This window comes from Myxine glutinosa, chromosome 9 (assembly GCF_964187855.1).
Source record: "Myxine glutinosa chromosome 9, kmMyxGlut1.1, whole genome shotgun sequence".
In the NCBI taxonomy this organism is placed as follows: Eukaryota; Metazoa; Chordata; class Myxini; order Myxiniformes; family Myxinidae; genus Myxine; species Myxine glutinosa.
This window is the reverse complement of record NC_136269.1, coordinates 140274142-140301200: the sequence shown is the minus strand read 5'-3', so window position 1 is coordinate 140301200 and position 27059 is coordinate 140274142. Positions and strand designations below refer to the sequence as shown.

The window sequence follows — 27059 nt, the reverse complement described above, 5'->3', positions numbered from 1 at the left end:
CTTATGCGTCCGTTTGTTTTCTTTGTCATTAATGTTAGCTCTTACACGAACCTCGATCCTGTGTACAAAAAAACAAACAAAAAAAAAACAATTTGTATTTTAGGAAAATTCCATACCTTGTACGACTGAGCCAGTTTGGCTTTCAGCTTCAAACCGCAGACAGCAGTCGGATTGCCCAGGGTTCGAGCATCTGAATCTCGTTTCATGACCTTTGACCCTCGGTTGAGATGTTGTCCCCAGGTTTCATCGCTCTGCCACAGTGAAAAGCCAAAAGCCATTAGCACGTACACATCCCAAGCTAAGTTCGAAGGCCAAATACAAGCGCTCTGCAGGAGGCATGTGGGAATGAACAGTCCCTGCACAAAATAAAAACAATGTAACGAAGAAACCATTCAGTCATCCATGTTTGTATCATTCAAACACACCTCGATCTACATTTAAAACCCATAGGTGAGTTTATTTGGCCATGTAAAGGTTTCCAAACAATACCCTGTGAACCAAATGAAAACGAAACCGGTACTTGGTAGAGAGCACACCTCCACCAGGTTGAACAGTTTACATTTTGTATCCCACAGATAGACTGGATCTGGATTCGGCCCTGAACCAAAATCTAATCGCTTGTTCTCGTCGCCGAACCAAATAATCCACCAAGTTTTGTCATTGGTCGTCAGCAACTTTTTGAAATATCATGCTAAAAACTGATTTACACTCCACTTCTCAATGGCAAAGAATCACTTAAAAAATTAAGATTTTCTGGGATCCGGATCTTCACCAAAATTGAAACAATTTGTCCTCGTCACACCCAACATATCCACAAAGCTTCATCCAACTCCATCCTCACCTTTTTGAAAGGTAATAATGCAGCTTCAAACCGCAGCTTAATAACCCCCACGTCATAGCCCCCACTTGATACCCCTGCTTCATACCGCAGCTTAATAACCCCGTCATAGCCCCCACTTGATACCCCTGCTTCATACCGCAGCTTAATAACCCACACGTCATAGCCCCCGCTTGATACCCCTGCTTCATACCGCAGCTTAATAACCCCCACGTCATAGCCCCCACTTGATACCCCTGCTTCATACCGCAGCTTAATAACCCACACGTCATAGCCCCCGCTTGATACCCCTGCTTCATACCGCAGCTTAATAACCCCCACGTCATAGCCCCCACTTGATACCCCTGCTTCATACCGCAGCTTAATAACCCCCACGTCATAGCCCCCACTTGATACCCCTGCTTCATACCGCAGCTTAATAACCCCCACGTCATAGCCCCCGCTTGATACCCCTGCTTCAAACCGCAGCTTAATAACCCACACGTCATAGCCCCCACTTGATACCCCTGCTTCAAACCGCAGCTTAATAACCCCCACGTCATAGCCCCCGCTTGATACCCCTGCTTCATACCGCAGCTTAGTACTCCCTGTTTAATACCCCCCAGCTTAATATCCCTCCCCCTTCCCCCACTTAATACCGCAGCTTAATAACCCCCACGTCATAGCCCCCGCTTGATACCCCTGCTTCATACCGCAGCTTAATACTCCCTGTTTAATACCCCCCCAGCTTAATACCCCTCCCCCCTTCCCCCACTTAATACCGCAGCTCAATACCACCGCTTGGTACCCCCCCCCCCACAAACCCCCTTCTTAATACCCCCCGGTTGAATACCCCTGCTTAATACCCCCACTTAATAACCCCCGTTCAATACCCCCGCTTGATATCCCCTCCGTTTGATACCCCCCCCCCCCACTTAATCTCCCCCCCACTTAATACCCCCCTCCCCCACTTAATACTACCCCCTCCCCCACTTAATACTACCCCCCTCCCCACTTCATACCCCCCCTCCCCACTTCATACCCCCCCCTCCCCACTTCATACCCCCACCCCACTTCATACCCCCCCCCACTTCATCCCCCCCCCCCCACTTAATACTACCCCCTCCCCACTTCATACCCCCCCCCCCCCCACTTCATACCCCCCCCCCCCCCCACTTAATACCACAGATTAATACCCCGCATTACAAATTAAAATATTGTAGTATTTGGATCCAGATCTTCACTAAAATCGAAGCAATTTGTCCGCGTCACAAACCCAACCTGTCCACCAAGTTTCGTCTGAATCCGTCCACAACTCTTTGAGAGATCCTGCTCACAGACAAAGGTGAAAACATAAGGTCCACCTTCGGTGGTGAACGTGACGATTGCTTACCGAGCACCACTCACTGACCTCAGATTGCACTCGGTTTCTGCCATTCCCTTTGAGTGAGGCATACTCTTTATACACATCTGTGGGACACACACACACACACACGTAGCACCTTCAAGCACACCACCACCGACCGGAACATGCAATGGCGCCGTGACATCTGCCAGGTGATGTTCACAAGGATTGGGTCGATGTAAAACCCAAGACTCCATTGTAAAACATCACAATATTCGTCGGACCATGGTCGGGTGGGGTGGAGAGTAACATGGGTGACGATGCAAGGAGGGGATGCGGAGGATGGAGGTGAGCGAAGGGGGAAAACTCGTGTGCCCGACCCCACAAGGTGGGATTCCTTTGGTCCCATTGGGCAGACGATACAGGTGCTTCATGGGTGTGGGAACTCCGAGCTTCTGCATTAAACGTTCACGTCGAACACCAGGTGAACTTTACCTTTGATACCTGTTGTCTCCGCATCGATGTCGACCTGTGGACGAAACGGCACATTCTGAGTGTCACAATTACACGATAACAGCTCAGGGGGATGAAATAACTCTGAAACGTCACATATGATGTGTACATATGTGATATATATACATATATATAGTGGTGAAGACAAAGCGCACACTCACCTTGTGCGGCTTTCGCTGATGTTTCCGCACGAATTCACTTTCCCATTGCTTCAGTCGATTCCTGAGCTGCGCACACCGATCCATCATCGCTCCTGTTCATCCCCAGGTGTGCGCGTCCCGCCGGGGTCCATCAGCACCCCGCAATCGCGCTGCACGCTCACGGCTTCTACTTCCAAGTCACCGAACCGAAAGTACCGAACCAGTCACCTGTAAACGTGGTCTATGCAGATAACCCGCCGATCAGGCGATGCAGAGACGAACTCTTCCGGTAAGATTTTTGGCGGGAAATTGCACTTTAACGCCCCCAACCAATCAAAGGCGGGCGCTTGCATCACGAGGTTTCCAACCGCACGTGCCGGACGATCCGCTGCTCGGACGGCGCGTTTGTCCTGCGAGCAAAATGGAATTTTTAATTTTACATCTATCCTTGTGTGTGAGGAGATTTAAATGATGTAGGCGACGTGTTTCTGAATTTTAAAGTTGTAAAGTTGTGTTGAGTAATTCGGCGTTTCAGGTGTTAATGGTTTCTAAAACAAGAGCGCTCAGGTGATCCACTCGGTATTGAAGTTGCACGAGGAACGAATCAGCCTGATCGAAGCGGGACAGGGTACAGGTTTCGGTGCTTGGCTTTTCACGTCTCCAAGGTACTTCCGGCTTTGTTTAAAAGACCGCGCTGTGGTGACTTCCGGTACAGTAACATCACCTGATTAGATTAGTACACGTCAAGCTGAGGAGGCGAGTGCCGTGGATTTGAACGTTTCCTTTCGGATTTTCGCCTTTTCACGAAGTTTTCTTTATCCCCCCCCCCCCCCCCCCCTCCTCCCCCCCTTTTCCAGTGGTTTTCAGACGAAACTACATAACCCTTGTAATCCGGTGAGAGGTTTGATAAGGTTAATTTTACTGATTTGAGATTTGTGAATGCAAATATAATCTGTTACTGTATAGTGTATGGTGCAGTACTATTCATTACACGAGGTCTGAACAAAAGGTTCCGGGACTATTGTAGGGCTATCAAAAGGTTCCAGAACTGTTGTAGGGCTATGAAAAGTTTGCATAACTGTTGTAGGGCTATGAAAAGGTTCCATAACTGTTGTAGGGCTATGAAAAGTTTGCATAACTGTTGTAGGGTTATGAAAAGGTCCCATAACTGTTGTAGGCCTATGAAAAGTTTGCATTACTGTTGTAGGGCTATGAAAAGTTTGCATTACTGTTGTAGGGCTATGAAAAGGTTCCAGAACTGTTGTAGGGCTATGAAAAGGTTCCAGAACTGTTGTAGGGCTATGAAAAGTTTGCATAACTGTTGTAGGGCTATGAAAAGGTTCCAGAACTGTTGTAGGGCTATGAAAAGGTTCCAGAACTGTTGTAGGGCTATGAAAAGTTTGCATAACTGTTGTAGGGCTATGAAAAGGTTCCAGAACTGTTGTAGGGCTACGTAAAGTTTGCATTACTGTTGTAGGGTTATGAAAATGTTCCAGAACTGTTGTAGGGCTATGAAAAGTTTGCATAACTGTTGTAGGGCTATGAAAATGTTCCAGAACTGTTGTAGGGCTACGTAAAGTTTGCATTACTGTTGTAGGGTTATGAAAAGGTCCCATAACTGTTGTAGGCCTATGAAAAGTTTGCATTACTGTTGTAGGGCTATGAAAATGTTCCAGAACTGTTGTAGGGCTATGAAAAGTTTGCATTACTGTTGTAGGGTTATGAAAATGTTCCAGAACTGTTGTAGGGCTATGAAAAGTTTGCATTACTGTTGTAGGGCTATGAAAATGTTCCAGAACTGTTGTAGGGCTACGTAAAGTTTGCATTACTGTTGTAGGGTTATGAAAATGTTCCAGAACTGTTGTAGGGCTATGAAAAGTTTGCATAACTGTTGTAGGGCTATGAAAATGTTCCAGAACTGTTGTAGGGCTACGTAAAGTTTGCATTACTGTTGTAGGGTTATGAAAAGGTCCCATTACTGTTGTAGGGCTATGAAAATGTTCCAGAACTGTTGTAGGGCTACGTAAAGTTTGCATTACTGTTGTAGGGTTATGAAAATGTTCCAGAACTGTTGTAGGGCTATGAAAAGTTTGCATAACTGTTGTAGGGCTATGAAAATGTTCCAGAACTGTTGTAGGGCTACGTAAAGTTTGCATTACTGTTGTAGGGTTATGAAAAGGTCCCATAACTGTTGTAGGCCTATGAAAAGTTTGCATAACTGTTGTAGGGCTATGAAAACGTTCCAGAACCGTTGTAGGGCTATAAAAAGGTTCCAGAACCGTTGTAGGGCTATAAAAAGGTTCCAGAACTTGTAGGGCTATAAAAAGGTTCCAGAACATATAGGGCTATAAAAAGGTTCTGGAACTGTTGTAGGGCTATAAAAAGGTTCCGGAACTGTTGTAGGGCTATAAAAAGGTTCCAGAACTGTTGTAGGGCTATAAAAAGGTTCTGGAACTGTTGTAGGGCTATAAAAAGGTTCTGGAACTGTTGTAGGGCTATAAAAAGGTTCTGGAACTGTTGTAGGGCTATAAAAAGGTTCCAGAACTGTTGTAGTGCTATAAAAAGGTTCCAGAACTGTTGTAGGGCTATAAAAAGGTTCCAGAACTGTTGTAGGACTATAAAAAGGTTCTGGAACTGTTGGGCTATAAAAAGGTTCCAGAACTGTTGTAGGGCTATAAAAAGGTTCCAGAACTGTTGTAGGGCTATAAAAAGGTTCCAGAACTGTTGTAGGGCTATAAAAAGGTTCCGGAACTGTTGTAGGGCTATGAAAAGGTTCCGGAACTGTTTTAGGCCTATCAAAAGGTTCTGGGACTATTGCAGGGCTATGAACTGTTGTAGGGCTATCAAAAGGTTCTGGGACTATTATAGGGCTATCAAAAGGTTCCAGAACTGTTTTAGGGCTATGAAAAGGTTCCAGAAATGTTGTATACAAAATAGCCCCTTTCCAAGATCCTCTTGCCCAAAATGAACACCGGCTCCCATTTTTGAATTCATGCTCCAGCAAGGTTAGCACCCATATTTCAGAGGTACATGAGACCTCAGATCTTTTCTGAACAGTCCAAGGTATGTAGAACAACAATAGAAAGGTAGCAATATAACGGTTACGGATTCAATGAATTGAAGGGAGGCGCAAAGCGCCCCCTCCCTTTTATATAAGGGATCGTTTCTCTGTATGCAACTTTAACATGGGGACTGAAAATATGTTTCTCGGCTTCTACTGGACGAAATCGGCTGCAGATTTCAGAAGTAAATGCTTTGTACGATGAGGTAATGTGTTCCAAATTTCAGCGAAGTCTGTTTCCACATTCTTGTTTTATTTAGCAAACCCTAAAAATCACGTTTGTGTCTGTCCATCCGTCCATCCACCCAAAATGTGTTAGCGCTCATATCTCAAAGGCTAAACATTGAAACTAGCTGAAACTTGGAATATACATCGGCCAATAGGTCTAGTTAATGGCTTTCAAAATAAATTACACCTAAGTGCTATAGTTTTTGCCTTAAAATTAAATATATATATATATATATATACACACACACACACTTTATAACTCTTCAAAATGTTATTACCCAAATATAATATGCTGGCTTGATGGCCTAACCTAATGGATAAAGCATCAGACTCCCAAGCTGGGGATTGTGGGTTTGAATCCCATCTGGGTTGAATATATATATTTTTTTTCCCCTTACTTTTTCAAGTCTTTTATATTTTCTTGAATAAAGTCTTGTACGATGAACCAATGCGTTTTGTTCGTATTTAAAATGTATCTTGTGAAAAATGCCAGGGGCATAGAAAAGGCCCCTTTTTATAATGGTGCCATGTGGCAAAGTTGAGAAAAGGGACATTCCCTACAACAACAACAGGCATTTTAAGGCCATTTTCCCTGCCAGAGCGGGGGTTAGCCTTGCGGTCCCCATGACAATATTCTCCATTTTGCCCTATTTTCTGCATCTCTCCTTGTTAACCCCCTTGCCCGCATTTCTTCTTCCACCATCTTTAGCCAAGTCTTTCTCGGTCTTCCCCGTCCTCTACTTCCTTCTACATTCATTTCCATCACTCTTCTCAACCAGTCACTTTCATCCTTCCTCAACACATGACCAAACCATCTCAACCTGTTTCTCTTCACAGCAAAAAGGGACGTTCCCAACCTGTGGGTCGTGACCCCCCAGGGGGTTGCGGAGGGTGGGCTGGGGGATCGAGAGAACTTGGTAGCCTTGGGAGAAGGGAACATTACCCAACTTTCATTTCGCTGATACCTAGAACACACAACATGTTGTGCCGGTGGAGTTGGCTATAGTTTTTGCTCGCTCTTTTCGATGTGTTGCCGATATAAGATGAACATAGTCTATTTCCGGGTTTTTGTATTTACAGATCTGAAGCAATGGCTAAAAGGTGCAAATACTCGAAGACTACCTCAACATTGGCTTCACCACAGTACTCGCCAACAACGGCGTCGAGAAACCACAATGCGTCTTGTGCCATGTTGTCCTGAGTGCAGAGTCGATGAAACCTTCGAAACTTAAGCGTCACCTAGACGAAGCATCCGGAACACGCAGAGAAGGATTTGGAGTTCTTCAAACGCCATGAGCTTCTCAAACGTCAAAAGCTCGATGCTAGTGGGTCTTTTCAGCAACATAGTGCAGCAGCAGTGGAGGCCTCATATGAAGTTGCGTTGGAAATTGCCAAACACAAAAAGCCTCACACCATTGGAGAGACTTATCAAACCCTGCAGGTTGAAGATTGTGAAGCTCGTTCTCAGGGAAGCCAGCGCGAAGAAGATGCAGCAAGTATCTTTGTCGAATAATACTCTTCAGAGGCGTATTTCTCATGTCTATGGATGTGAAAGAGCTGGTTTTGGATGAAATCGAAGATTCTCCGTTGTTCTCCTTTCAACTCGACGAATCAACGGATGTGAGTTCATTTTCTCAGTTGCTTGGCTTCGTGAGGTACATTCATTCAGACGACATCAAAGAAGAATTCCTCTTCTGTAGTGCACTTGAAACCATGATAAAAGCTGTTGACGTCATGGAAAAGGTGTCTACCTTTTTCATACCGAAGGTCTGCAATGGGGAAATGTGTGGGGTTTGTACGGACGGAGCACCAGCTATGCTAGGATCGAAGTCAGGATTCCAGACAAGAGTGAAGGAGCTGGCTCCCCAAGCTAAGGGCATCCACTGCATGATCCACCGATATGCTCTCACCAGGAAGACGCTTCCTGCTACTCTGCGGGAAGTGCTCGATTCTGTGATCAAAATTGTGAATTACGTGAAGGCTGGGGCACTCAACACTCATCTATTCAAATAACTCTGCAAAGACATGGATGCTGACCATGAGGTCCTTTTCTACACGGCTGTACGCTGGTTGTCGCGAGGGAACGTTGTGAATCGGGTCTTCGAGCTGAAAGACGAAATCAGGTTCTTTCTGGAAGTGCAAGAAAAGAGATCTTCTGGCTCCCTTCGATGATAAAATGTGGAATAAATGGGTTGCGTACTTGGCAGACATTTTTGACCAGCTGAACAAGCTGAATTTGAAATTTCAGAGAAGGGAAACACACGTTCTCCTATTTCAAGACAATCTACGGGCCTTCATATCCAAACTGCAGAACTGGCGTCGGAAAGTCAATCTTGGGAACATCGCCATGTTTGAAAAACTCTGCGGAGTGATGGATGAGTGAGGGCGAACTAGATCAGTTCCTGAAGGATGAGATTACCGGACACCTTGAGTCCCTAGAAAAGGAATTCCAGTGATACTTTTGTAAAACTGAAACGGCTGATGGCAGGGGGGGGGGGGGGGGTCGCGTGTGTTTCGGGTTTTGAGAAAGGGGTCGCGAGTACATAAAGGTTGGGAACCACTGCCCTAGCTTGTAGAAAATGTCAAACAATAGAAAAGAAGGGACATTCAAAAAAAATTGTGTGCATGCTGGACTACCCTTGTGTTTTGAGGAGGAACTATATAAAGGGGTGTCCTACATCTGGCAAATAAAATACATTTACTTCTTCATGCAGCTGCATGATTCAAATTGGTGCCCCTTCATATGAACTTTTCTAGAGCATTACTTGGTTCCTCCTAAGAACACAAGGGTAGTACAGCATGCACATGAGATTTTTTGAATTTCCCTTCTTTTCTCTACTCAGCCACATGGCACATACCCTTATATAAATGGGCCTTTTCTATGCCTCTGGCATTTTACCAAAGTAAGACTACTATAAGTGCCATCTGTTTGTTATGTACGCAAGTGGTGGTATAAAGTGGCGTCGGTATTAGGGAGTGGTATTCTGCCCTTCACCCCTACCCCAACCCGAAATATGCAACTTGAAGGTTGAATTGGGCATTCTATCATCTTGCCTTCACCCCTCATGGTTGTGGGATTTTGTTTATTGATGTTTTTTTCTGAAATTGAGTCGGTTGAAGACTAACGTTCTTTTAACGACCTAATAACCAGTTCAACAAATGATGAGGTTTTTATTTTTGCCCGCAGGGGCGTAAATACCTTGTCCTGCCCATGTTTGTGGACGCTGTTTTTCACTTTTACTTTATTTTTGCCACTTGTGTTTCAGGTGGTTTATCTATTCTCATGCAATGTCTTTTTTAATTCCGTGATGTGTGCATGTTCACCACTTGCCATGGACGGTCGTGTACAGAGCATGGGAAAGCACAAGGTGAAGGCAACAGGGTCGAAAGACGTTTTTAGTATTGCTTGGAGTAAGGTACGTAAGGTGAAGAAGGCTCAACCAGTGTCCACCAAACTCAAGAAGGTGAGAGCATACTGTACCTTGTTTCCACTTTCAGCTTCACCCCTATGAATGATACACCTTAGTAGAGGGGAAAAAGCAGGTTCTTTTGCAGGTTGCATGTATTCCATATTTTGTTAGAAGAAACATTAATCTAGGGATTAATTTAATAGGGGATTGAGCAGAACTCAAGAACGCCAATTTATCATTATGTATCGATACCTTTTCTTTCATGAGATGAAACTGTTTCTGAAACTTTCTTCTGTTGAAATGAGACCCACTAAGGTTTTTGTATCCGTTGAATATTCAGTTTTGAAGCTTCCACAACATAATCAGAAGGTTGATTTACCTTTTCTAGTTAAAATAATCCATCATATTCTAATTCTCCTATATCCCATAATTCTTGCTCTGTCACTTGACTAAAATCTTCGAGCATTTGAGGTTTTCCAGGAGTGTATTCTATTGTGGGAATTGTAGAGGGTTGGAAAGTTTTTAAAAGCGGTTTAAAAAAAAAAAAATTCCTTTCAAACGCTTCTTCACCTGCTAGTTTCTGTCTCCTTTCTTTTTTTTATCTCTTCCTGTTGCTTTACAACTTTTGAAAGCAACTGTTCCTTAAACCTTCTTACTCTTTCTTGTGCATTCATTCATTTATTTATTTATTGGGAAACATCAAGTATCATCTTGTTTCACAACAATATATTTATATTTTCCAGTTGTGTTTCATGTAATCCTCAAATTCCTTTTAATAACATAACGTAGAACAATTGTCTCTCCAAAAATTATTTACATCTATTGAATTTAACTTGAATAAAATAAAAGTATTGGCATTGTTTCTTGTTGAAAGTATGATTGACTAAGATTACAGGAAGATTGACTAAATACAATTACAAGAAGTATGTCTCCCTCTTGTGTCGTAGCTATCCATAACCGTTTGGTTTCTCTCATTAACACAATCATCAAAGATAACGAGATTCTTTTTTGATTTATCTAAATCTTGGGGTGAAGGTATATCATCCGTATTATCACCGAGTACAAGTTATGGGTTTGTTTTGTTTTCTTTTTTTTGTATCACAAAATAGTTGTATTATATCTTCAATATTATAATCATTTAGTTTGTTTTGAAGTTTAAATAAACCGATATCATTTTTGAAGATCTGCATTAAAACCTTGTGATAGTTGATACTCGGGTTGAAAACTTGACTTTGTGAAAATTATTAAATTATCATAATCTAAAAAGTTGGGAGGGAGTAAGGAGCATCTTTAAAAGCAAACAGGTTTTTCCACAACCACTTGAACCAACTATTAGATATCTTGATGAATTTGGAACATTTTAATGGTTGTTAAATTGTATCTTATTTTCCCAAACAGGTAAAAAATTATTAATTTATATATTTGGAAAAAAAGTCATCCTTTTTTTTTTTTTTTTTTTCTACAGGCTTTTTGAGAAACTGTTATCCTGAGTTCAGGTTTAATTTCAAGATAATTCATTATTTTATTGATATAATATCTTGTGTTCATATTTCCCTGAAAATGACAATCGTGAATAGCAAATAACATAAATCCTTGAAACGTCATCCTAATTTTATCAATCTCTTCCATTGTAAAAGGTTTATCACCCTCGTACTTAACGTTCATGTCTTATTACCCTCCCCAGAGGAGGGTATTGCATTTGAGTCCGTTTGTTTGTCCGCACAGAATAAATATGATTTTCTCTGCAACCGTTGGACCAATTGACAGGAAAATTTCACCATAGGTGCAACTCCACCTGTATAATTTTTTAAATAATTATGACGCCATAGGTCACGTGATTCGGCCGCCATCATGGGAAAAACCGATAGACTTTGCACCTCTATCTCCGAAAGCGCTGAATAGAAAAAGATTGAGTGACGGCTGTTTGAAATTCCAACTTCTTTCCTGGAAGTCCTGGCAGTGTCCATATGTTTTATACCGCTCCCACCCCCCCCCTTCCCATGCCTCCCCCCCAAAGCCCTCTCCCTCCCACAGATCTCTTGATGTCTCCGTGTCTCTCGGTCCCTGCTCTCAAATGTTTTGTGTCCTTCCCCCTCTCTCCCCATCTTGTCTACCGCTCCCGATGTTATTTGTTTTGTCGGTTTGTCTGTGATTAATGTTCGCTCTTTCACGAGCCTCGATCTTGTATACAAAACAAAAACAAAAAAAAATTGTGAAGAACTCTTCGGGAATAAAATGTTAATGTCATAGGTGCCTCCATTATGACGTCATAATTCGACAAGTACAAAACTTCATCCTATCAAGATGAAATTTCTTGAGCGTCATGTAGACCTAAATTTGTGGAGAAAGAAAATGTCATCGGTCACGTGGTTCGGCCGCTATCTTTGAAAAAACGAAAAACTTTGCACCTCTATCTCCGAAAGCGCTGAATAGAAAAAAAAAATTGACATGGCTCATTGTAAAGAACTCGTGGAATAACATCTGTGAATGATGTCAAAGGTGTAAAGGTCAAAGATGTCACCAATGTCATCTCCATCGTCAAATTCTCCACTGGCAAATTTAGCGAAGAGCTCGTTCAACGTTCGCTTCTCATCTACAAACAACTGATCTCGCGAACCAAGACTTCAAAACTTTTGTCGACGAACGTATGCTTACACACACGAATATCGTCATATTCCCCACGCAAATTTGTACCAATAAAAGTATGAAACGCAAGATTCTTACACGTAAATTGCACGTGCGCAGTGCACAACCGCTGCGAGAATTGACCGTCTTTAGCACAAAGTGTCTGCGTTAAGCCGAGCATGTATTAACCAGGAAGTTCCGTTAGAGGGCGATTGTACCTCTAATGACCTCTAAAGGTGGTTTTTTAATGTCAAAGGTGCCTCCATTATGACATCATAATTTGACAAGTACAAAACATCATCTGATCAAGATGAAATTTCTTGAGCATAATCTAGAAATAAATTGGTGGAGAAAAAAAATAATGCTGACGTCATCGATCACGTGGTTCGGCCGCCATATTTGTTTTTAATACAAAATACATCCTGGTGAGGGTTTGTAATCTCTGATTGCTCTTTTTCTTAATCTTGCAAAGTAATTCATTTGTGGTGTAATTTTAAAATAGTTATTCTTTTTATATTTTTATCATTAATTAAAAGATAAACATTGTTTATGGGCTTTTGACTATTTCATCCCACTCTATCACAAGCTGGACAATTCTCTAATTTATCATAATTATGGAGTATCAGGGAATTCAAGAGGCTCAACATCTGGTATATCATTTCGATTCATCATATTTATATAGTAAAAGATTACTTAAAACTAAAAATCATCTTCACTATAATCGGTGCTTTCATAATCATCTATAAAACGAATTTCATAGCTATCATTAGACCAAACTCAGTATCATAACTGTCTTGTGAAGATAAAGCCTCACTAACACTGTCATCACTATCATAATCGAAGTCTTCACTTGAATGAATTGAGGCCTGAAATTGAGGCTTGAAAAAATGAAATGAATGAAGATCGTTTTGAGGCCATTTTTCCCCGCTGAAGCGGGGGTTAACCTTGCGGGCCCCATGACCTCATGGTTCCCTTTTTGAGGCAGTTTTTATGATCGGATGCCCTTCCTGACGCCAACCCTTAGTCACCTCTTACGATGAGCAGGGATATGGTGTACCTATTCTAAACCGGGGTACACACTGGGATCGTTCATCCCAGCAAGCTGGTACTCAATTTGCCGACCTCGGAAGGATGACAGGCTGAGTCAACCCCCCTGGTGTTAATTCAGTGATCGACCGGGATTTGAACTCAGGATCCTAGGATCCCAAGCCGGCACCCGAACCACTAAGCCAACACCAACACTTGAATTATGACTCGTATTTAATTAGTAGAAAAAACATTACCATCTTTATCCATACTTTTTTTCATTAACAGATTCAACTACTATATTTAATATTAAAGGTAATTTTAAAATGGTTCCTAACTACTACTGAACAAATGACATTTCACCCGTTATATTAACTTCTCTCATTTCATCAAGTTTTACATCTTTGGGGTTATTGAAGAATATAGAAATTTCACCGTGTTTGGAGATAATGGTTTGGTCCTCCTTTTCGGAAGCTTCAGTAAAAAGTTTTATTTTTTGATACTTTTACATCTTTCATGACCTCCTCGAGTTTGCTATAGATCTCCATAAATAATGGTAACTTTTGTTATAACTACTTTAATTGATGGCTTCCCAAAGGCAGAGAATGCTCTTGCTTTAAAAGGGATTGAGTCGCTCGTATTATCCTTCATAATAGGATTAATCCAAAAGTTATTGTTATCTTTGTTCAAATTTATATCGGTGAAATATATTTCAGTATCCTTTTTACATGAGATTGATTGAAATTTGTCTTGTTTTGATACATTGTATTTATTCGGCAAAAAAAGTAAATGTTGCCAAGAAATCGATGGGAAAATAATTTACTATAATCTCAATGATATGTGGTTTGGGAGGGGGTCAGATGAGATCAGCAAGAAGTTTATCATTTCACATTGGCTCAACAGCGATACCTAAACCGAGAGTTAAATTCTAATGTAATCAATATTTTAGATGGTGATTCTGCTTTTAAGAAAATTAAGCTATTGCCTAAAAATGAAATAAATATTTGTTGGGTCGAGTATAATGAAAATGGGGGAGGGAGGAAAGGTTGCAATTTTTCAAGAGGAGTGTTAGTCAATAAGTTTCCTTAATTTTCCCCGTTGACTTCAATGTTAAATTTAATGTGAGCCAGAACCTGCTTTTTCCCTCGACTCACCTTGTAATGCAAACCAGTGTTTTACCTCATCACAATGCACCTGCTGAGTGATTATAAACATCCTTGACATTTTGTATATGTTGGGTTCACCTTGCATACCTGTGGTTAATGTTGCACATACGTTGTGTGAGCAGCTCACCTTGCCACCGCGGGACTTGCTGAGCTGCAGTAACGCTGAATTTGACAAAGTGCGTGACACCCTACTTTGTGTGAAAGGCAAAGTGGATATGCCAGAGGCCACTATGGTAAGCAAATGTGATTGGACGTACCGGAGGGGTTCATGAAATCTAGGAATGGGACACGATTGGCAGACCTGTCATCGTGTTCGTTTTCCATTGTACGACTACACTCGATCCACTTGATCATCAAACTCTCCAGGCCAAATAAAACAAGTTTTCAGATAACTTATTTAGCCACGTCTTGGCTATATTAAAACCACCTTTAGAGGCCATTTTTTCCCCGCAAAGTGGGGGTTGGCCTTTTTCAGGCACCGTGGTTGTTGTTGTTTTTTGGTCCCCTTTTTGAAGCAATGTTTTACGGCCGGATGCCCTTCCTGCCGACAACCCTGTTTGTCGCCTTTTATGACAAAAAGGACCTTTTATGACATTACCGGTGAACTGGTACTCAATTAGCCGACCTCGGAAGGATGACAGGCTGAGTCAACCCCCCTGGCGTTAATTCAGCGATCGACCGGGATTCGAACCCAGGATCCTAAGCTGGCACCCTCACCGCTAAGCCAATATTGATGGATTAAATTTGTAGGACGTTGATTGAGATGTGCTGAGCACCGGCAAAGGGTTCATGATGACGGTTAAAACTCTGCCTTGAGAAATTCTAAGTTCTGTGGATATTTTGATGACCTTGAGGTGATGTGATCAATCCTCCATGATTAAAGCCTCCACCTGCATGAATAAGTTTGTTATTCACATCCTCCTGATGTTATCTTAAAGGGACTAGTGTCCACACTTGGGGTCCACCATTCACTTTACTCCTGTAAAGCATGATGGCCGTCAAGCGTGTTCATGATTGATTTGTAGCTACACCTTCTTTGCATCATAAAAAAATTGACACTAACAGTCAATCTTGTTTAAATCGAATAATCGTGCTGAATGGCGAATGTGTGCAGAATTTTCCACAGAAACTACAAGCTAGGTCAAATCGAATAAAACAAATGGAATACAAGATAGCACAGTATCAACTAGAACTGTACTCGGGAGAGCGCATACCTCCACCCGACAACAGTTTACAGGTTGTATCCCACTGATAGGCCAGATCTGGATCCGACATGAACCAAAATCTAATCTGCTTGTTCTCGTCGCTGAACCAACTTGTCCACCAAGTTTTGGCCGAATCAGCCATAACCTTTTGAGATATATATATATATATATATATATATATATATAGTAGGATATCGTTTTAGCCCCATCTCCCAACGGTGAAGAATCACTTAAATTGTTGGATCCAGATCGTCACCAAAATCTAATCGTTTGGGCCAGATCGCATACCAACATCCACCAAATTTCGTGTGGATTTGTTCAGACGGGTGAAAACATAACCTGCATCCACCTTTGGGAGCAGAGGTAATTATAATTGCACTCGGTAGAGTGAATACCTCCACCAAACTCAACAGTATACGTTTTGTATCGGACCGATAGGCCGGATCTGCATGCGGACCTGAACCAAAATCTAATCTGCTTGTTCTTTTCACCGAACCAACTCATCCACCAAGTTTTGTCAACTTGTTCATAACTTTTTGAGATATCCTGCTGGATGTCGTTTTTAGCCCAATCTCAATGGTGAAGAATCACTTTTTAAAAAATTCTCACATCCGTTTCTTCACCAAAATCATCAATTCGTCCTTGTCACACACCCATCCTGTCCAAGTTTTGTCTGAATCTGTCCACAACTTTTTGAGATATCTTGTTCAGACAAACTGACAGATACAATCAGTGGCGAATACATAACCTCCGTTTACCTTGGGTGGCGGAGGTAAAAAGCTTTCATCTATCTATAATTCCAGCAATCTCTGTGTGTCTGTGTCTGTGTGTCTGTGTGTCTGTGTGTCTGTGTGTCTGTGTGTTTGTCTGTGACCGCTGTTTCTCGACAACCACGGGTCCGATATACTTGAAACTTGCCAGGTATATTGCTGGGGACCCGAGGATGTGCCTTTTCAAGGTTTGTAATTAATCGGACAAGTACCTACCGAGCTATGTCCAAAAAACGCTTCAACCAATCAGAGAGCAGCGAGCTATCACGTGTGCCGAACCGTTAATGCAATGCAAGCGTTAATGCGTTAATGCAAGGCTTTTCTTTTTTTCCCTCTTCTCTTTCTACTTTTCCTTGCGATTAAATTGCAAACAGCCAAAATACGTTGGCGCTAATTGAATAATTGGCCATTAACACTAAAATAATCGTAACTGCGATATGCCAACTTCCGGACAGTGCAGCCTTCCATGTTGTTGTTGTTTGCAGCAGCTGTTTGCAGCAAGGCAAGGCTTTTCTTTTTTTCCCTCTTCTCTTTCTACTTTTCCTTGCGATTAAATTGCAAAAAGCCAAAATACGTTGGCGATAATTGAATAATTGGGCATTAATAGATAGATAGATAGATATGCGATATGCGAACTTGAAGACTTCACTGTTGTTGTTGTTTGCAGCAGATGTTTGCAGCAAGGCAAGGCTTTTCTTTTTTTCCCTCTTTTTCTACTTTTCCTTGCGATTAAATTGCAAACAGCCAAAATACGTTGGCGCTAATTGAATAATTGGCCATTAACACTAAAATAATCGTAACTGCGATATGCCAACTTCCGGACAGTGCAGCCTTCCATGTTGTTGTTGTTTGCAGCAGCTGTTTGCAGCAAGGCAAGGCTTTTCTTTTTTTCCCTCTTCTCTTTCTACTTTTCCTTGCGATTAAATTGCAAAAAGCCAAAATACGTTGGCGATAATTGAATAATTGGGCATTAATAGATAGATAGATAGATATGCGATATGCGAACTTCCGGACAGTGTAGACTTCACTTCCGGCCTTACGAAAGTGCTCTATACTTACCGGCTATATACTTATTACTTACTGTCTATCTTATAGATAGATTGTAGATAAAGACAATGCCCCAATCGAGTCGTCGTTTACGAGAACGAAGCTGCACGTAGTGCACGCGCAATGGAATCTGACGAGGAACGAGCTGCTCGCCTGGCACGCGACGTTACGCGCGTGACACGGCGTCGTGCAGCTGAAAGGGATGAAGAACGGACTGCTCGCTTGGCAGACAACACTGGACGCGTGACAAGTCGTCGTGCAGCTGAAACGGATGAAGAACGGACTGATCGCTTGGCAGACAACACTGGACGCATGTCAAGGCGTCGTACAGAAGAAACTGCTGAAGAACGCGCTGCTCGCTTGACACGCGACGTTACGCGCGTGACTAGGCGTCGTGCAGAAGAACCGGATGAAGAACGGACTGCTCGCTTGGCAGACAACACTGGACGCATGTCAAGGCGTCGTACAGAAGAAACTGCTGAAGACCGCGCTGCTCGCTTGACACGCGACGTTACGCGCGTGACTAGGCGTCGTGCAGAAGAACCGGATGAAGAACGGACTGCTCGCTTGGCAGACAACACTGGACGCATGTCAAGGCGTCGTACAGAAGAAACTGCTGAAGAACGCGCTGCTCGCTTGACACGCGACGTTACGCGCGTGACTAGGCGCGTGACTTACGCGTGACAATATATATATATATATATACATATATACATACATATATCTATCTATAATTCCAGTAATCTCTGTGTGTTTGTTTGTTTGTACGTTTGTACGTTTGTTTGTCTGTGACCGCTGTTTCTCGACAACCACGGGTCCGATATACTTTAAACTTGCCAGGTATATTGCTGGGGACCCGAGGATGTGCCTTTTCAAGGTTTCATATTAATCGGACAATTACTTACCGAGCTATGTCCAAAAAACGATTCAACCAATCAGAGAGCAGCGAACTATCGCGTGTGCCGAACGTGGCGGACACACTCTGCCTCGGATGGCACATTTGAGAGCGTATTCATTTATTTCACGTTTGCAAACTATGTTGGCGCTATGTTGGCGTTAAACGATGTTTTAAAACTAATAAAAACGAATTTGCGATTCATTCGCTTTCCTGCGCGTTTGTGCACGCGATGGCGATTTCTTTACCAAACTCCGGAAGCCGTTCGCTTTGGACCAAACCATTTCATGTAAATAGAGGGGGGGGGGATATAATTTTAGATATAGATATAGTACGGGCAATGCCCTAGTGTTTATAATGAGCACAAGGTGCAGGTCTGTGGTGCAAATGAATACCCTGTTAGACCATTTTGAACACCCTTGTGTGCTGTACTCTTCCTGACTTCTATAACCTCAGGAGACCGAGAAGGAAGTTCCGCCTCGTGATGATCCACCGGACGTGGATGAAACCACCGGACTCCTCGCGCAGCTGACAGCCGTTCCTTCGGTCTCTACCATTGGCCGGTGAAATGCTCGATCATCCCCTCATCGCTCGTCTCTCAATCCTCTGAACTCTCCACAGAAACGGAAACCCTGGTTTTGTTTTGTTTCTCCTCTGCATGAACAATGGACATTAAAAACAAGTCTGAATGCTGTTCCTGAATGCAATTTTAACAATTTATTTGTTTATTGGGGATTCGTTTCCATTGTTTTACCTTGATGTAGTAAGTAAAGATGTACATGTGTTTTCTTAAAATGCATGTACTTAATTGTGTTTATGGAAACATACTTATAAAATCTTATAGAATGTTATCAATGTACATGTACTTAATCGTGTTTCATGCCTCAAATAAAGTTGTAAGTGTATGACATGTCTACCTTCAGCTATGAAAGCCTGAGAAAAGCAAATGAATGTTTATTAAAAGCCATTTGATTTTGTGGGAGAAGATTAGCGTCTCGGTACTTTTACTCCCATGGGATGTTTCGTTTAAATCTACATTGTCTAAGACTAACGGAGTGGTTTGTATGACTTCTTCATTGAATAAATCTTGACATTGTTCTTGAGGTGTGGACATTCGATTTATTGTACACTAATCTACAACACATCCCTGCATATCATTAGCATTGTGAGATCTCACACATTCCTGCATATCATTACCATAATGAGATTGTGAGATCTCACACATTCCTGCATATCATTACTATAATGAGATTGTGAGATCTCATACATCCCTTCATATCATTACTATAATGAGATTGTGAGATCTCATACATCCCTGCATATCATTACCATAATGAGATTGTGAAATCTCACACATTCCTGCATATTACCATAATGAGATTATAAGATCTTCTACATCCCTGCATATCATTACCATAATGATATAAGATCTCATACATTCCTGCATATCATTACCGTGAGATCTCACACATCCCTGCATATCATTACCATAATGAGATTAAAATATCTCGTACATTCCTGCATATCATTACCATAATGAAATTAGATCTCATACATTCCTGCATATCATTACCATAATGAGATTATAAGATCTCATACATCCCTGCATATCATTACCATAATGTATCCCTGCGCATGCATCGTAAGAGGCGACTAAGGGTTGGCGCCAGGGAGGGCATATTGTGATGGGGCCCACAAGGCTAACCCCTGCTCCAGCGGGGAAAATGGCCTTTAAACGATCATTCATTCATTCAATGAGATCTCACACATCCCTGCATATTACCATAATGACATTGTGAAATCTCCTACGTCCCTGCATATCATTCCCATAATGAGATTGTGACATCTCACTCATCCCTGCATATCATTACCAGAATGAGATTGTGAAATCTCCTACGTCCCTGCATATCATTCCCATAATGAGATTATAAGATCTCGTTCATCCCTGCATACAGCCTGGTGTTGGGCTAGCGGCTAGGGTGCCAGCTTTAGGATCCTCGGATCCTGGGTTCGAATCCCGGTCGATCGCTGGAATTAACGCCAGGGGGGTTGACTCAGCCTGTCATCCTTCCAAGGTCGGCAAATTGAGTACCAGTTCACTGGTAATTCCTGTTGTCGTAAAAAGGCGACAAAAAGGGTTGGCGGCAGGAAGGGCATCCGGCCGTAAAACATTGCTTCAAAAAGGGGACCAAAAAAACAACAACCACGGTCCCCGAAAAAGGCCAACCCCCGCTTGCGGGGAAAAATGGCCTCGAAAGGTGGTTCATCCCTGCATATCATTACCATAATGAGATTGTGAAATCTCCTATGTCCCTGCATATCATTCCCATAATGAGATTATAAGATCTCGTTCATCCCTGCATACAGCCTGGTGTTGGGCTAGCGGCTAGGGTGCCAGCTTTAGGATCCTCGGATCCTGGGTTCGAATCCCGGTCGATCGCTGGAATTAACGCCAGGGGGGTTGACTCAGCCTGTCATCCTTCCAAGGTCGGCAAATTGAGTACCAGTTCACTGGTAATTCCTGTTGTCGTAAAAAGGCGACAAAAAGGGTTGGCGGCAGGAAGGGCATCCGGCCGTAAAACATTGCTTCAAAAAGGGGACCAAAAAAACAACAACCACGGTCCCCGAAAAAGGCCAACCCCCGCTTGCGGGGAAAAATGGCCTCGAAAGGTGGTTCATCCCTGCATATCATTACCATAATGAGATTGTGAAATCTCCTATGTCCCTGCATATCATTACCATAATGAGATTATAAGATCTTGTACATCCTTGCATATCATTACCATAATGAGATTGTGAGATCTCACACATCCCTGCATATCATTACCATAATGAGATTGTGAGATCTCACACATCCCTGCATATGAAGGTCTCGTAAGGAAGGTCTCGCGAGATCACGGCGAGGTCAGGTCTTTTCGAAGCTGTTCCATGCGCTCACGCTTTCGAAGCTAAGTGATCTTTCACATTTGTGTTTTTGTCGTATCTTTATCTTTCTTTCGGTGTATGTACCTATTGGGGTGACTTTAATAGGTTTCTTGGTGTTGGTTTTTCATACCTGTGTACAGAATCGTCGGTTTTTTCGTATCGTGTATTCTGAGGCCTAGTGTAGTACTAGTCGGCTACCGTGTCCTCAGACCTTGGCTTGAGGCTTTTGTTTTTTGTCTCAGCGGTTCTTCGATCACGCTGCATCTACTTTCGGTTTCTGTTTTTCATGGTCGTTTCACCCATACTCCCTTGTTTTAAAATCTCAAAAAAAACCAAAAATTTTTTTCCTTCCCTGTTCTTATCCACTTATGCGTTCTTATTTGTTCTTTCGTTCTTCGTTCTTTTGCTCTTTCGTTCTTCGTTATTTGTTCTTTCGTTCTTCGACCACGTTGTTCGAGATCACGTGATCAAGTTGTTAATACATGTTTCATCTGTCCCCTGAAGAACTTTATTATTATGTCATATTCTATAACACTTTTTTCTACTTCTTCTATAAAAGGATGCTTTCGACTTGCTCACCAATTCTATTCATTCAAAAAAAAAATTCCATCTCTTACAGTGCATCTTTCATTCATTCCCTAAACTCTCCAGAACTCCACCCACCCTTCAGGGTCCTCAAACGTATTTTTGACTCGAATGTCTCAAGAAACTCATTTTGCAATAAATGTTCGTTTCCCATAAATCGTACACTTTTCAAAATCCAATCACGCCCCTCCCCTCCAAATCTTCCCCCTTCCCCCTCCCCCCCAAATCTTCCCAAACACCCATCCCTTTCAAATCTCCCCCGCTGCCCCTTCCCTCCTAAACTCCCCCCACACCCCTCCCCTCCGAGACTCTCCCTCACTCCTCCCCTCCTAGACTCCACTCTCACCCCTCCTCCTCAAAGCGTCCTCCCCGCTTCTTCCCCCTTCCAACTTTCACCTTCATCTTCCTCAACCTTCTGCCTCACTCTTCCCCCTCCTCAAATAACACCTCACTGCGCCTCACCCAAACACCATCAAACCTTTTGTCCACCCCATTCTTCCCTTTCTCCAAGGTCTGTAATCTCTGACACACCTGCAACAGCTCTCCCTACCTCTTCCTCCTCTTCCACATCCTGCCCTGCCCTACCGCTCCCCCTCCCCCTCCCCCTGTTCTGTATCCGATGCTCCCCCTTCCTCTTCCTTAACAGTATGGACCTCAAACATCCGGGGCCTTCGCTCAAACTTAACTGATCTCTCCATACAGGTTGCTTCTGACAAACCAGACGTGATCTGCTTAACAGAAACCTTCCTCCTTCATGATGTCTCTGATTCCTTGGTATCTCTCCCAGGTTACTCCCTCCTCCGGTATGATAGACCTGAGCCTCGTCCTGGAGGTGGGGTTGCTATCTTTATAAAAAACTCTTCCTCACTCGCCCTGCACTGCCCTCTCTCCACCTCAGCCCCAGGAATACCTTTGGCTACGGCTTCCCCTTCGCTCCCACCTTTTGTTCATATCCGTGTTGTACCGTCCACCAAACAGTGATGACTCCATCTACATCTCGCTGTCTGATAATATGGACCAACTTCTATCTACCCATCCCAACTCTCTCTTCCTCATATGTGGTGATTTCAATTGTCACCATGCCAGTTGGCTGGGGGTGGGTACCTCTCTCACCAGCCATGGCTCTTCAGCAAAGGACTTCTGTGACTCACTGGGACTGACACAATCTGTCAATTTCCCAACCCGGATCTCAGTCAACGGAGAATCTTCTCTTCTGGACTTGGTTATGACTAACTTCCCTGAAAATGTCTGCTGCTCTTCTGCTCCAATCGGCTCTTCTGATCATGTGCTTGTTAAAGTGGACATCTCTCTGACCATTTTCAGAGAGCCTCCTCAGCATCGACGAGTCTGGCATTTCACTCAGGCCAACTGGCACGGTCTTCAAGCAGCCATCAATCATCTGGACTGGTCTCCCATCTCTACTGCCTCTGACATCAACTCATCCTGGGAATTCTTCCAAAGTAAATTGCTCTCTCTCATGCACAGATTTATCCCTTCTCGTCTTCAGTTGTCATACCCTTCCTCCCATCCATGATACAGGGAATCTTGTGGTGAGGCTATTGCCCAGAAACAACTTGCTTTCGTCTCCTGGAAAGCAAATCCAACGGAAGGAAATCTCATTTCCTTTCACAAAGCCCGAAACAAGTGTGTGTCCACCCTCAGGAGAGCCAGGAAACAATATCTCTCCGTCCTCAGGACCAAACTCTCTTATCTGTCTCCCTCTTCCAAATCCTGGTGGCGTCTGGTGAAATCTGTTTCTGGTGTTTGTTCCCCCTCCATCCCCTCCCTCACCTTAAATGGCCACACGGCTGACTCCGCACGTGAAAAAGCTGAATGTCTCAACTCTGTTTGCCTCTAAATCTTGTGTCCCAAACCCATCCCTCTCTGTACCCACCGTACCCAGTCGTACCCAGCTGCTCCTGGACTCTGTGTCCTTTCCTCCTGACAAGGTGGAAAAGTTTCTGTCAACCCTCGACTCTGATTCTGCAACCGGACCTGACGGCATCAGCCCACGGGTCCTAAAATCATGTTCTTCCGCTCTTTCACTCCCCTTCTCTGTTCTCTTCACCCTCTCTTTTGCTCAAGGTCATCTTCCATCTGCTTGGAAATCTGCCAACATCACCGCTTTGCACAAAAAAGGTGCAAAAACAGATCCCAGCAACTACAGACCAATCAGCCTTCTCCCAATTATCAGCAAAGTCATGGAATCCATCATTGCTTCAGATATGAAATCTTTCCTCTTCTCCAATGGCTTGATCTCTGATCATCAATTTGGTTTCAGACCTGGACACTCCACTCTGGACATGCTGCTTCTGCTTTCTCAACAATGGATGGAGGTCCTCAATGCCAAACAGGAAATTAGAGCAGTCTCCCTTGACATATCACGTGCCTTCGATACGGTCTGGCACCCCGCTCTGCTCACCAAACTCTCCTCTTTTGGTATCCATGGAAATCTCCACGCATGGCTGGCGGACTTCCTCTCTAGTCGTTGTCAACGTGTGGCCCTGAATGGGTTTCTCTCATCTCCTCTTCCTGTTCAGGCTGGAGTTCCCCAAGGCAGTGTTCTGGGCCCTGTGCTTTTTCTGGTCTTCATCAATGATCTCTCTGACTCTCTTGACAATCCTCTCTATCTCTTTGCTGACGACTCTACTCTGTCGCTCCATTCTTCATCCCTCAGATCGGCAGTCTGCAGCCTCCTCACTCTCTACAGACCTTGACAAAATCACAGACTGGGCAAACAAGTGGAACATGTCTTTCAATCCTGACAAATCTCACACTCTTACGATGTCTGTCCGAAAAGACCGACTGGACAACCCTCCCATCCACTTTCTGAATAATCCTCTCCAAGAAGTTCTGTCACTCAAGCTTTTGGGTCTCACTATCTGCCATGATCTTTCCTGGAAAAACCACATTTCAAATCTGGCCTCCAAAGCCAGTCGCCGACTGGGCATCCTCCGTCGTGCGAAGTCCTTCCTTGGCACACCTGAGCTCCTCACCACATACAACGCTTTCATCCGCAGCTCAATGGAATACTGCTCTCCCCTCTGGGCTGGTGCTCCTGCCTCACACCTAGCTCGCCTTCACGCTGTTGAAACCAAAGCATTCAGAATCATTGGAATCTCCCGCGATGAAGCTAACTCCAAGGGCCTCTCACTCACTCACCGCAGGCAGGTTGGTGGTCTTTCCGTCTTCTACCGACTCCTCTCTGGCCTTGCCCCCCCCCAGCTCTCTCTGGGCTCTGTCCCGCAAATATTCCTACAGGTCGCACAAGATGTGCCTGCAACCCTCTTTTGGTTAAACTGCCAAAATCAAGACTCTCTGCTCACCTTCACTCCTTCATTCCTCTTTTCTCCCGCCTCTGGAACAAACTCCCTCACTCTCTTCAATCCCACTCCACCCTCCAAGTCTTTAAAACAGCTGTTCACCACCATCTCTTATCTTCCCCCATCCAAAACCTTGATCTTTTCTACCCCCGCTAATTTCACCCCAATTCCACTTTTAGAAATACCAACTTTTGTCCTGGAAGTCCTTGGTGTCCTTGTGCTTTATACTTCTCCCCCCCCCCCCCCCTTCCCACGCCTCCTCCCCCCGGGCCCTCTCCCTTCCACACATCTCCCTGCTCTCGGATGTTGTGTGTGTGTGCTTCCCCATTTCTCCCCATCTTGTCTTCCGCTCCCTCTTTTTGTGTACTTTGTTTGTCCGGTCGATTTGTTTGTGAAGTTAATGTTAGCTCTTTCACGAGCCTCGATGCAGTATACAAAAAAAAAAAAAATATTACCATGAGATTGTAAAATCTCCTACGTCCCTGAATATCATTCCCATAATGAGATTGTGAGATCTTGTACATCCCTGCATATCATTACCATAATGAGATTATAAGATCGTGTACATCCCTGCATATCATTACCATAATGAGATTGTGAGATCTTGTACATCCCTGCATATCATTACCATAATGAGATTATAAGATCGTGTACATCCCTGCATATCATTACCATAATGAGATTATAAGATCGTGAACATCCCTGCATATCATTACCATAATGAGATTATAAGATCGTGTTCATCCCTGCATATCATTACCATGAGATTGTGAGATCTCCTACGCCCCTGCATATCATTACCATAATGAGATTATAAGATCTTGTTCATCCCTGCATATCATTACCATAATGAGATTGTGAGATCTCACACATCCCTGCATATCATTACCATAATAAGATTGTGAAATCTCCTACGTCCCTGCATATCATTACCAAAATGAGATTTTAAGATCTTGTTCATCCCTGCATATCATTACCATAATGAGATTGTGAGATCTAACACATCCCTGCATATCATTACCATAATAAGATTGTGAAATCTCCTACGTCCCTGCATATCATTACCATAATGAGATAAGATCTCGTCCATCCCTGCATATCATTACCATAATGAGATTATAAGATCTCGTACATCCCTGCATATCATTACCATAATGAGATAAGATCTCGTCCGTCCCTGCATATCATTACCATAATGAGATTATAAGATCTCGTACATCCCTGCATATCATTACCATAATGAGATAAGATCTCGTACATCCCTGCATATCATTACCATAATGAGATAAGATCTCGTACATCCCTGCATATCATTACCATAATGAGTTTATAAGATCTCGTACATCCCTGCATATCATTACCATAATGAGATAAGATCTCGTACATCCCTGCATATCATTACCATAATGAGATTATAAGATCTCATACATCCCTGCATATCATTACCATAATGAGATTATAAGATCTCGTACATCCCTGCATATCATTACCATAATGAGATAAGATCTCGTCCGTCCCTGCATATCATTACCATAATGAGATAAGATCTCGTACATCCCTGCATATCATTACCATAATGAGATTATAAGATCTCATACATCCCTGCATATCATTACCATAATGAGATTATAAGATCTCGTACATCCCTGCATATCATTACCATAATGAGATTATAAGATCTCGTCCGTCCCTGCATATCATTACCATAATGAGATTATAAGATCTCGTCGGTCCCTGCATATCATTACCATAATGAGATAAGATCTCGTACATCCCTGCATATCATTACCATAATGAGATTATAAGATCTCGTCCGTCCCTGCATATCATTACCATAATGAGATTATAAGATCTCATACATCCCTGCATATCATTACCATAATGAGATAAGATCTCGTACATCCCTGCATATCATTACCATAATGAGATAAGATCTCGTACATCCCTGCATATCATTACCATAATGAGATAAGATCTC

General features: G+C 43.0%; 2 protein-coding genes across 7 annotated transcripts in view; one reads left to right on the top strand and one right to left on the bottom strand.

Moving 5' to 3' along the window:
- Nucleotides 1-3106, bottom strand: part of RECQL4 (RecQ like helicase 4) — a 53027-nt gene extending 49921 nt beyond the window's left edge. For 2 of the 6 annotated variants that reach the window (XM_068127988.2, XM_068127990.2), the window contains exons 1-4: nucleotides 2837-3106; nucleotides 2658-2691; nucleotides 2211-2287; nucleotides 117-251 (exon numbers count right to left, since the gene is read on the bottom strand). In XM_068127988.2, coding sequence (XP_067984089.2) covers nucleotides 117-251; nucleotides 2211-2287; nucleotides 2658-2691; nucleotides 2837-2923 — 333 coding nt within the window. In that variant the 5' untranslated portion in view covers nucleotides 2924-3106. The remainder of the gene's footprint in view (nucleotides 1-116; nucleotides 252-2210; nucleotides 2288-2657; nucleotides 2692-2836) is intronic. The other 4 variants (XM_068127989.2, XM_078785010.1, XM_078785011.1 and 1 more) reach the window with 3 other exon arrangements.
- Nucleotides 3107-3500: 394 nt separating this feature from the next.
- Nucleotides 3501-19346, top strand: RBIS (ribosomal biogenesis factor). Its single transcript, XM_068099892.2, has 5 exons — nucleotides 3501-3524; nucleotides 3673-3709; nucleotides 9455-9568; nucleotides 14454-14564; nucleotides 18705-19346. The coding sequence occupies exons 3-5, from the start codon at nucleotides 9458-9460 to the stop codon at nucleotides 18813-18815; spliced, it is 333 nt and encodes a 110-aa protein (XP_067955993.1). The 5' UTR covers nucleotides 3501-3524; nucleotides 3673-3709; nucleotides 9455-9457; the 3' UTR covers nucleotides 18816-19346.
- The last annotated feature ends 7713 nt before the right edge of the window (nucleotides 19347-27059 follow it).